This window comes from Protopterus annectens, chromosome 12.part0 (assembly GCF_019279795.1).
Source record: "Protopterus annectens isolate FY-2018-M chromosome 12.part0, PAN1.0, whole genome shotgun sequence".
NCBI classification, from domain to species: Eukaryota; Metazoa; Chordata; order Ceratodontiformes; family Protopteridae; genus Protopterus; species Protopterus annectens.
Genome location: NC_056746.1, coordinates 1,191,032,607 through 1,191,045,182, shown reverse-complemented (window position 1 = coordinate 1,191,045,182; position 12,576 = coordinate 1,191,032,607). Strand labels below are relative to the sequence as shown.

At 41.1% G+C, this 12,576-nt stretch overlaps 1 protein-coding gene across 1 annotated transcript in view; it reads right to left on the bottom strand.

The window, feature by feature from the left end:
- MMP9 (matrix metallopeptidase 9) overlaps positions 1–12,576 on the bottom strand; it is a 41,579-nt gene that overhangs the window by 14,362 nt on the left and 14,641 nt on the right. The window contains exons 5-9 of the mRNA XM_044090242.1: positions 10,570–10,743; positions 7,988–8,161; positions 7,117–7,290; positions 6,358–6,513; positions 4,678–4,879 (exon numbers count right to left, since the gene is read on the bottom strand). Coding sequence (XP_043946177.1) covers positions 4,678–4,879; positions 6,358–6,513; positions 7,117–7,290; positions 7,988–8,161; positions 10,570–10,743 — 880 coding nt within the window. The remainder of the gene's footprint in view (positions 1–4,677; positions 4,880–6,357; positions 6,514–7,116; positions 7,291–7,987; positions 8,162–10,569; positions 10,744–12,576) is intronic.

Below are 12,576 nucleotides of genomic sequence, written 5' to 3'. Positions count from 1 at the left end.
AGGTTTTCAGTACAAATCTGGCCTGAATTCTCTTGCACTATAGTAAGGTCTGGACATGTCGGCGAATGTCTGATACTCTTTCTAAGGGAAGTTTTGCCGACAGCTCTTTTGGATTTAATCTTGCACCTATAAAGGTTATAGATTGACAAGGCGACAATGCAGACTTTTCAAAGTTTATACAGATACCTAGCTCGGAGCAAGTTTGGATGGTATAATCCCTGGCTCACAGTAGCTGATGCCTGGTGGACGCAGTTAGGAGCCAGTCATCTAGATATGGAAACACCTGGAACCCTCACGATCTCAGGTGAGCCGTAACCACTGCCATGCATTTGGTGAACACCCTGGGGGCTGTGGTGAAACCAAAGGGTAAGGCTCTGAATTGATAGTGACTGGCTTCCAGCCAGAAGCGGAGAAACCTTCTGGAGCGCCTGTCCATTTTTATATGGTAGTACGCATCCTGAAGGTCTATGGAGCACATCCAATTGTCCTGACCCAAAAAGGGTAGAATGGTATCAAAAAGAACTTGGAGTAAATCCTGGATCCTTGCTGGTCTGCTGGGACTGGCTGGATGGCCCTTTTTTTAGCAGTTTTGAAATTTCTAGTACTGCTTGTTCCCTTAGACCAGATGGAACATCTGGAAGGGACCTGCTTGTTTGTGTAGGGGTGTGGACAAATGGGATTTTGTAACCCTTGAATATAATAGACCATACCCATTTGTCTTGTGTGAGGATTCGCCAGGCTTCTGGGTACAGTGACAATCTTCCCCCGACTGCCTCCGAAGGTGGACAGTCGGGCAGCCCCGCAGGGGTGCTGAAAGGGTTTGTCAGAGAAGGATTCACTGCTACCCTGATTTTGCGGACCCCCTCTGCCCCTTGGGCAGCATCTATTACTGTTTCCTCCTCTGCCCCTGGAGGGAAACTCACCACGTGTGTCAGGCACGACTCCCTGGGGTTTCCAAAACCACATTTTTCCACTCTTCTGACCTTTAGGGTATGGTCTAGAGGGAGTAGAAAAATGGACTCCCACGGCAGAGAGAGTCTTGCCTTCCTGCTCACACCTGGTAAGGATATGCTTCACCTGTGGTCCAAACAAAGCCGAACCATCGAAGGGGGTATTGGTGAAGGACACCTTAAAGGGGTCAGCAAAGTTACATAACCACATCCAGGCATGTCTCCTCAAAGCCATGCCTGTACTTGCGGCCCTACTCGCCCCATTGGCTGCATAAGAAATGAGCCACATGGAGGAGTTGACTATAGAGTTAAGGGTCGCCAGCTGGGAGTTAATCTTATCCTGAGACCCCGCAGCTGATGGATCCTGAAGGGTATCACCCAGTTCTTTGAGAAGATCCCTTTGAAGGCGGGTGAAATGGCACAGATAATTCAGTGACCGCATGGAAAAGGTCGCTGAAGAAAATATCCGCTTCCCATACCTGTCCATTGTTCTAGATTCTTTATTAGGTGGGTGGACAGGTACCGAAGGGTCAGCCAACTCCTTCTTAGTGGCTGCTGCCACCACCATGGCATCAACAGGGACCCCTTTTGTCAGAAATTGTTTGTCAGATGGGGCCGTGATGAACATAGTGGGCCTGCGGGGGGTTGGTTCCACTGTGTCTGGGGCTGTCCACGCCTTCTGAGCCACCACTTCCATGAGCAGGTCAAAAGGTGGAGACACCCAGGAGGTGGAAGGGTGAGAACCAAATGCGTTCAGGTACACTGACTCGTCCTCGGAAGGGTTAAGGGCAGTCCAGTTCCCCCTCTGCCTAAGGATCTCAAGGATGTCTGAAAAGGAGACATCCTCAGAGGGGGACCTTGGGGACCCTTCTGAATCCTCCAAGTTGGTATCAGATGTGACTGACTCGGGGGAGTCAACATGTTTCCTCTTACATTTTCTCTTCCGAGGGGGCTCCTCTGAATGATCAGGGGAGCCTCGAAAGAGGAAGATACACCCAATGGGGCAATCTGGAGTGCCTGTTCTCCACGCTTGGGGTTAGGAGGGTGGACAGAGATCGATGCAGGCACCATTGGGGGAGGAGCCAAAGGGGCTGATCGTGGAGCTGACACAGGAATCAGCACACTCCTCATGACCTCGAAGGCGCCCCTATCAGGCAGAGAAGAGGGTCCCCGCTCTGAAGAGACGTGAACCCCTCCCGGCACCAAGAGGGACGGCTCCAAGGCTGATGTCGGGGCCGAGCTCACCTGCACTGAGGCCCCGAGAGGGAGAACGGGTTCAGACAAGGGTCCGATGCCACTCGCCCCCTCAGAGCTGACGAGGGAGTCTCGGCGCCCAGATCCCTCCAAGGACGGAACCAACAAAGAGATCGGAGCCAACGAGGGAGCCAAAAGGTGTGGTATCGGCTCCGATGTACCTACGATTCGAGCCCCAACAAGCTCCGGCTCTGAACACAGTGGAAGAGTCAGAGGACGAACTGCAGAAGACACAGGGGTAGCCACAGTCTGTTGAGAAGTGCTGGTCAAAATTTTTTCCAGGACCTGCGACTTTAGGAGCCTATTGACCACCCTCTCCAAGTCATGATCGGATAGCCTGGAAGACCGAGAGGAGTGGTATCTATGGCTTCGCTCCGACTGTAGCAATGGAGACCTCGGAGCTGAACGGACAGACTCTATAGATGGGGACCTTGAGCATTTTCGGCTCAGAGAAGGTTCCGACACTAAGGTCGGAGCCGACTGAGGTCTCGAGACGTCGGTTCCAGCTGAAACAGATGAGGAGGCAGGAGCTCCGCTCGGCGATGTCTCTGAACAGGGAGCCGATGGTCTGGTGGGCTTTAAGGATTTTCCTAACGGAGGCTTAGCCGGGGATCCTTCTGGCTTAAGTAAGCCTCTCAAAATGAGCTTGTTCCTATGCTCCTGCAGGACTCTTGGGCTGAAGGCATGGCAGACTGAGCAAGAGTCCTGCAGGTGTAGGGGACCCAAGCAATAAACACAAGAAGTGTGACCATCTGTCAGAGACATCTTCTGACAGCACGAGTCACACTTCTTGAAACCTGAAACTTTGGTATCTTTAGACATATTAAAAGAAATGGGATACCAAAGGGAAAAAAGTAACTAGTGCTTAAACACAACACACACACACACGCACTAGATAACTAATTATAAGACTATAGCCACACAACTACCTTACTACTAACAATATATATATATATATATATATATATATATATATATATATATATATATATATATATATGGGTTCATGTCAAACCAACGACATCTTAAAATAACGAAAGTCACTACAGCGAAATGAAACCATCGACAGTTGAAAACATCGACAGTACATGTATCGAGTACAAGCTAACATGGGTCCTGCAAGGGGGAAGTAAAGGATATGATATGATACTGTACCCATACTACTTCCCCCTTGCAGGATCCATGTTAGCGCTGTACTTTTGTATACATGTACTGTCGATGTTTTCAACTGTCGATGGTTTCGTTTCACTGTAGTGACTTTCGTTATTTTAAGATATAGTTGGTTTGACATGAACCCATATATATATATATATATATATATATATATATATATATAAAACAATACAAGAAAAAAATACTAATTGTCTAACAAGGCCTAACACTACCCTAAAGGGTGGGGGGGTGGGGGGGAAGAAACTCTCTAACAACAAAAAAAAGAGTTTCTGAGTGGGATCAAACGGGGACACAATCTAATTAAAACTAGGAGGGAAGAATTTCTAAATACAAGACAGTATATGAAAAAAATTAAAGGTAATAACACAAGAAAAGCTTTATATGACCTGGAGCCGGTAAAATCGCAACCTCGTAGCTGAAGCGGCAAACGAGATCTGGGTATCTGATGCCTAGCATTGTGGGATATGGGGAGGCCTCAAGCCGGTAAATAGCTCTCGAGCTTTAGTAGAAGGCTGAGTCGGAGCCGAGGATCGGCTCCGAACCCATCCAGCAAGAGTGAAGGCGAGATAGACAACTTAACATCAGCCGTTATCTTTACCAAGCAGCATACATGCATACTGTTCCTGTAGTGTACCTCTTTTCACTGTTATCTTATGCATTTGGGTACGAAGAAGTGATTTGGAAAGGGTCTGTTGTTTTGAAGTCCCCTAGCTATATATTAAGTCACATGACTAGTCTAGAGTTTGTTGCTTACTTTACACATACTGAACAATCCATCTCATCAGTGCTTCATCCTATGGATGTACGAACAACTTTAAAAAGCAGACTGGAGTATGTTTTTTTTTTAAGTTGTTCATGTTGAAAAGCAGTATCACTTCATGCATGCTACAGACATGGGACAGAGTCTACCTGGAAAGGAGAAATAGAACAGAACTCATAGCAGTACAGAGAAATAGTTCTGACAAGTGGGAAACAGACATCATTATTTTCTAATACGGTTTTGCTGCGATAAAGGACTAGCAAGGATTTCTAACTCCCAGAAGGGATTAAAATGTTGTAAGTTCCTTGTCTTGCTTTAGCCATCTTGACATCAGAGGTGCTGAAGGGAATAAGAAGCCCTTATCAGACAAAGAATTAAATCCTGTGGTATGCAGTGACAGAGAAGAAGCAGAGAATCTAACCACAGTTTCAACATTGGGCAACACTACATCAAACAGCATAATGCCAGTCTGTGATCTGACCCAAAAGTGCTGCGCCATGTTTGATCACCATCACAGACTTTTTGCTAAAGCCACCTTACCCATTCTTGAAGAAATGCAGATATCCTTTAATTTCAGCAATGGCATCAAAATAGTCCACTTCACAGGCACTGGCAGTGGGGTTTATAGGTGTCTCAGTAGTGGTGGTGGTGGTTGAAGTAGTGGTTGGGACTTCTGGAGGTTCTTCTGTGGGAACAGGAACTGTTGGTTTAGGAGGAGTGGGTTTGGGTCCAGTTCCTTTTCCTGGAAATGCAAAACAAAATAGTATAAATACTTCATGCAATCTATAGGGTAATCATTTAAAAATCTCAGTACACTCATTGCCGAGTACCAAAAAAACAGATGGCCAAAAATCCAGACTCAGACATATCAAGTCCAAGCTTGCCATTTATTGGAATCATCCCTTTTTTTTCCAAGGTATGGTAATCTCATGGTTGACATATAAAAGTTCAGGCAATGTAGGGGACAAGGGGTGTAGTAAGCTTGCTCCCCTGAAAAATGCAGGTTTAAAGGAGAGGAATGATGCTTGATTATCACTCCTTTCCTGTATTGTCAGTCTTTTTATTTCAGTCTCTCTAGGCTAATCAATCCAAGTCTTGAGATTTCAATAGGGATCCAATCTATAGTCTCGAATGTGGTAAAACAAAATTGGTATTTTTCACAGAATCTATGCATGATAACAAATATCATGTTTACATCTGGTACAGGTCAGAAATCAATAATTCATAATGCTCTGCAAACTGCAAAAATTCTGAAAAACGTTTCTTCATAAACTGTTCACATACCTTGTGGAGAAATAAACCAATAAAAAAGGAGTACCAAAATTATAATTGTAACTACAATCAAATCGTACCAATGTTTCTGAGACACAGCCAGATATCTCACAGTGAATTTCTGTATCTACTGCACTGTAGATGATGATCTTAGAACAAATTGTATAAGCATGATAAAGCACAAACAGAGAAGCATTTTATTCATCTACAGATGGGCAGCAATGTAGTCCAAAGAATTTGTCCATGGTTTATAGCAAATTCTGGAATTTGTATTTGAAAGCACTTAAATCATTAAGTGTGGTTAAGTCATGAGTGTGACTTTGCAATGTAGAATTGAAGATGCCACCCTTGCAAATTTAATGAGGAAAACAGAATTGTATTGAAAGAAACATTTTCTTAACCTGAAAGGTCACACAAAGGAATTGCATGTTTGGATAATAGTTGTTCCCTGTCCCAAATAATTTATTTAATCTTATTCAGGATCATAGATGAGCAGGAGAAAGCAAACCAAAGAACTTAGCCTGGATAGGATGCTAGTCCATTACAGGACACACACACACACGCACGCCCACATCATTTTGAATTGTGCTAGTTCATCACTAGCATGTCTTTAGGATGTTGAAAGAAACAATAGCACATGACAGAAAACCTATGTTGACACAGGAAAGACATGTGGACTCTGCACAGAAGAACAGGATCCCATAACCATTTCAATACAGCCCTGTCCCTCTACTCATTGTCTTCTAATAAAGCAATTAAAACATCAATATTTGTGGATTTGTTTGATATAAATATACAAACAGAAGATATATCAAAGTACATTTTCAAAATGTTTGATTTCCTCTAGGATCTTGTTAGAGATGTTGTTATAAAATAATAAGACATCTTGAGCAAAGTAATTTAATCTGTAAATCCAAAGTCATGTTTAGGATAAAACTATATACTTACCATAGAGGTACTGAATCCCAGCAATGTCGTCTTGGTGAAGCTTGAAGTTTTCTATGTAAGAGTACATAGGGTACATGAGTGCATCACGGACCTTAGAGTGATCGAGACCCAGGGCATGTCCAAACTCATGGGCAGCCACAAGAAACAGGCTGTAACCTGAAATCACAAAACTCAAAAATCAAACGTGCTATTATTCGTTCCAATATGAAAATATGACTGCAAATTTGAGTCCAAAATAAGATACACTCAGGACAAACTGACACGATGAGTCATATTCATTCAAACATTGCTGGCACTTTTGACGTATCAGCTTGCCCCAGACACATCTCATTTTAGAATCATGTTGTGTACAATAGTTAAAAAAAATGTCTCCATTCATTGTTGCTCTTTTGAGCAAATGAGTGTTAGTGTTTTTCTGCATGCATTGCTATGCATGCATGCCTATATGTGCAAACATGTTCTTATATGTCTGTACATGTTTGTGTACATATTTGTTTGTTTATATGTGCAGAGTGAAATATCCAAAGTGATTTTAATATGCTATAACTAAACTCTACCTGGATATTTTGAGTAATTGGCAGTAAAACTCTAGTAATCTATGACAACATGTGTGTACATCTTAGAAAAATATGCAGTTTTGCCAGGAATAGAATGGTAAAGAATTACAGATTGTGAGGTTTAAGACAGGGAAAATGATTTTATTTTTTTTTCTTTACAATTGAATTTAAAGAAAAGAGGGGTACTAAACAGAATTCCTACCTTTATCAGGACAGAATCCCCACTTCTGATCAGCATCATAGCTGCTGGTGGTGGCACACCAAAGGCGCCCATCATCTCGTCCTTCTGATGTGCAGGCATCGTATGTTTTACCCAAGAATATAAATGGGAAATGACAGGGCTCACCCTGAGCATTACCACCAATCACAGCTGTGTCTGCAAAATAAATCAGCACACATCGTTTTAGGAATCCAGACAGCGACTACAAGAGCTTTACTTTTTAAAATCATACCTGTAAGTTTCTCTTTATAATTATACCCCAGGTATGATATAAATATATTCAAGAGTCATTTGTTTCATTTAACTACAGCTGATTTACACCTCATCATCCCTTCTAAAGCATGTTATGTTTTCTATTTTTTTATTGGTGCCTTTAGGTAAGAAAGTAAGGTGACTACAAGTTAAACAGTAAATTGCTGCAATCTACAGCACATGGATTAGTAACAATATGAAATGCCAGCATTTTAACTGCTTTGACATATTCCTTCCCATTTCTAAAAGGGAGTTAGTTTGTCTATTTTTATTTATTTGTTGACTGAGAAATTTCAATTAGGTAGAGACCATTTTTAGTGAAAGCCCACTGAAGACAGTTCTAACAACAGTGACACATTAAAACAAAAGGTGCAGCAACAACATAAAAACAGTCACTAGTTGCATTTAGGTAATTTATAATATATTGAGAGAGTAGTAGTTTACCGTAATTTGGGTCAAAGAAATAGAGTTACATTATTCTGCAATCATTCCCAGTTTGAAAAGACATTCTTTTCTCTCATTTTGATATTAATTTTGGTTATGTATTTCCTCCCCCAATATCTCTGTTTCCTCATCCCATCAGGCAGCTTAATATCCTCACCTCTGTTAGGGCAGAAGCCATACTTCTTATCTTTGTCAAAGTTGGAGGTGGTAGCACACCACCGATAGCCATCAGAGCGTCCGTCGGTTGTGCATTTGTCATAGGACTTTCCATCAAAGATGAAGGGAAAGATGCATTTGTTTCCTTCAGCATTGCCTCCATAGGTGCTGAGCACTAGAAGGAAAACAGTTAAACAAAGTCATTACATACTCAAGTGCTAGTAACAAAATGGTTAAACAGAGTCGTTACATACCCAAGTACTAGTGACAAAATGGTTAATGAGATTCATTACATACCCAAGTACTAGTAAGAAAATGACTAAACAGTCATTACATACCCAAGTACTGTGAGAAAATGGTTAAACAGAGTCATTACATACCCAAGTACTGTGAGAAAATGGTTAAACAGTCATTACATACCCAAGTACTAGTGAGAAAACGGTTAATGAGATTCATTGCATACCCAAGTACTAGTAAGAAAATGGTTAAACAGTCATTACATACCTAAGTACTGTGAGAAAATGGTTAAACAGAGTCATTACATACCCAAGTACTAGTAAGGCAATGGTTAAAGAGAGTCATTGCATACCCAAACATCTCTTTCACTGTTTATTCTTTATACACTTCTCTTCCTTCATTACAGCATATGCAAGCTGTGTTACAAATGTCAAGGTCAGTTGACATACTACACTGACCAATGATTCTACTCTATCTTATGTCTTTTCAAATAATGGAAGGTGTATCATTACACATCCATTTGTTTTCTCTGTGTTATGTGCGTATGGTCTGGTAATCTATTAGGAGGTCAACGCTAATAACCAGTTTTCTAGTTAAATGAAGGGAATGGATACAAATATTTTTCCTTGGTGATAACTTCCAGTTAGCAAGGTGATAGTAATGGTAGCCTGCTAGACCCAGAGTAATGAACTATATTCAATCTCTGCAGTATCTCCTGCGCCTCCTTCACATGAAATTAGATAACGGACTTGGACATAACGGATGGATCATAGAATTTAACGGACTTGGACATAAAGGATGGAGCATAGAATTTTCCATTAAGCAACCCACAGACTAGGAAAGTTCACACAGAAAGGACAAAAATAATATCCAATACTCATCCTGTGATAATGGACCCATAATGCTTCTGAATATTCTGTTTTACTGGATCCTTTTACACCATAGCTCAAAGTAAGGTACTGAGAGTATACAGGTGTTATTTCTATGGTAAGAGTAGTGAATGTTAGCCATGCAAGAAACCAGCACCTTATAATGAGCATTATGGCTCTGTGGTGGCAGATAAATTATCCCAGTACAAAGAGAAAATAACATGGGTGGAGGACATACAGGCATATACTGCAGTGACATCCCCTAAATAACATGGGTGGAGGACATACAGGCATATACTGCAGTGACATCCCCTAAATGACATCGGTGGAGGACATATAGGCATATACTGCAGTGACATCCCCTAAATGACATGGGTGAAGGACATACAGGCATATACTGCCGTGACATCCCCTAAATAACATGGGTGGAGGACATACAGGCATATACTGCAGTGACATCCCCTAAATTACATGGGTGGAGGACATATAGGCATATACTGCAGTGACATCCCCTAAATGACATGGGTGGAGAACATACAGGCATATACTGCAGTGACATCCCCTAAATGACATGGGTGAAGGACATACAGGCATATACTGCCATGACATGCCCTAAATAACATGGGTGGAGGACATACAGGCATATACTGCAGTGACATCCCCTAAATTACATGGGTGGAGGACATATAGGCATATACTGCAGTGACATCCCCTAAATGACATGAGTGGAGGACATATAGGCATATACTGCCGTGACATCCCCTAAATGACATGGGTGGAGGACATATAGGCATATACTGCAGTGACATCCCCTAAATGACATGGGTGGAGGACATACAGGCATACACTGCAGTGACATCCCCTAAATGACATGAGTGGAGGACATATAGGCATATACTGCCGTGACATCCCCTAAATGACATGGGTGGAGGACATATAGGCATATACTGCAGTGACATCCCCTAAATGACATGGGTGGAGGACATACAGGCATACACTGCAGTGACATCCCCTAAATGACATGGGTGAAGAACATACAGGCATATACTGCAGTGACATCCCTAAATGACATGGGTGGAGGACATACAGGCATATACTGCCATGACATGCCCTAAATAACATGGGTGGAGGACATACAGGCATATACTGCAGTGACATCCCCTAAATTACATGGGTGGAGGACATATAGGCATATACTGCAGTGACATCCCCTAAATGACATGAGTGGAGGACATATAGGCATATACTGCCGTGACATCCCCTAGATGACATGGGTGGAGGACATATAGGCATATACTGCAGCGACATCCCCTAAATGAAGATTGCAGTTTAAGCTACTGTTTCAACAAGTGACAACTTCCATTCCTTTCACCATACAAAGCCAACATGTGAGTTTATTGTGTTCCATAAAAAGGATTGCATTATTTTACATGCACTCTACCTACTGATAAAAAAAGAGAGAGATGGGGGTACTCACGCTCATTGGGGCAGAAACCGTATTTTTTGTCCTTGTCATAATTTTTAGTAGTAGCACACCATGTCAGTCCATCTGTCCTCCCCTCAGTGGTGCAAGATGAGTACAATTTTCCTTCAAACAGGAATGGGAAACGACAGTTGGCACCATTACCATTGCCGAACTTGGTCTTCACAACTAGAATGAGAAAATAACAAAGCAGGCTTAGCCAACATAGGTTACTCACACATCCCTTAATTCGTCCAATGGTTATACTTAATTTAAAGAAGAACCTCAAAATACTGTAATTGACAGATGTTTTTAAAGGAAAATATAAACATTTTTCAACATATTTGCTGTATTTTTTATATTGTTATGTTGTTACTCCCAGCTTGTATTTTCCATCTATAGTAAAACAGTGCTATCTGCAATCTAAAGAAGTAGCCAAAAATGCATTTTTTTCTGAACTCAACAAACCAAAATATTTATGAAATACATTTAAGGTTGGTGTGAATTATACCAATCTGTCCTCCTTACTTAATTTGTAAAGGAGTGCCAGATTTATTTACACCCAACAACAAAGGCTTACAAAGAAAACTGATATATATCAACTGTAATCACATTTACAGCTTAGTGTACAACTCTATCAGAGGAGGAATGTGACACTTTTGCAAACTACATAATTAGCATAAGCATTGACAGCTGGATAATAACATAGATCCTGAAATAGTTGTTATTATTTCTGAACACATTTTATAGTTAATCGCTCAAAGACCACCTCTGTCACTCTGCACCTCGTCACACCTAGCTCATATATCCTTGAGTTCTTCCGTATCTGGCATGTGACATCATCAGGGATATCGCACATAGCTGTACTCAATTACAAGAATGGATTCAGCCACAGAAATGAATGCTGCACAAGTCATGCAACTGTACTGATAAATAAAGTGTCACATCAAAGACGACTGAAAATATGCAGAAGCAGAGGAATCATACTGTAACTCACCAAGAAATCACCAATGATATGTACAATGAATAAGTAAAGCGTTACAAAAGGATGTATCAGCAAGGCACTTTTGATTCATGTCTATTTGTGATAATAGGCATGAGGCCTGTGAATGGATGACCCTTACCCCCATCTTGCACAGAAAATGCTAACTACACACTCAGAGATTACCTAAAGCACTTATGAAAGAGACCAACACAGCTTAAAAAGCTTAAAAATATACATTTTTAAAAGGCTGTGCATGCTCCATTTCAAATAAAATATTATGTAAGAAGACAATAGCCTTATTCTATTATGACATAATTAGAGAGTTGTTTCTTTGGCTGAAGCACAAGAGCTTTAATCACACAAATTCAAACAATGAGTTTAAAAAAACAGTGCTTTTGTCTGAGTTCATTGAAGAAAGAAGGAAAGTCAAATGCTCCATTTTTTTGAACAAATGTTTAATTCTCTCCTAATAAGAGTGAAATTGGAGGTGATTATATTAAGTACTGGAGGTGTGGGAAATCTACTCCTCACATGGGGGATGCGAAGGGCTAGTCCCCCCCCCCGCAACCAGTATAAACACTAAGACTACTCAAATGCTTGTTTGTCATCTTTTGATTACAGTGTTGTGCATAAGAGTCAGAATGCTTGATGTTATGATGAAAAAATACATCATTATCCCTGTGTCCTATCTTAACCATTCATGTTGCCCATCTAATTCATGTTTGTTCTACAGTCTACTTTTAAAAAAATGAATCACTAGTATGCCATTTCTTTATTGTTTGTTGCTATGGCAGTAGAAAGGTATAATGCTGCGCGGAAGAAACATTTGTCTAAACAGATCCTTGATTTTAAGCTGGTCACAGTTGAAACAATTAGATAAAAAGGCCATAATTCTGTTGCTGTCCACTTCATCTGTACATATTTTCTTTATTTTCTGTCCCTGTCACAATGAAAAGGTATTCCTGATGTCAAACTAGCCACAAACTTGAACAGCTAGATACAAAATGCTACAGTTTTGTCACTGCATTGTTCATGTA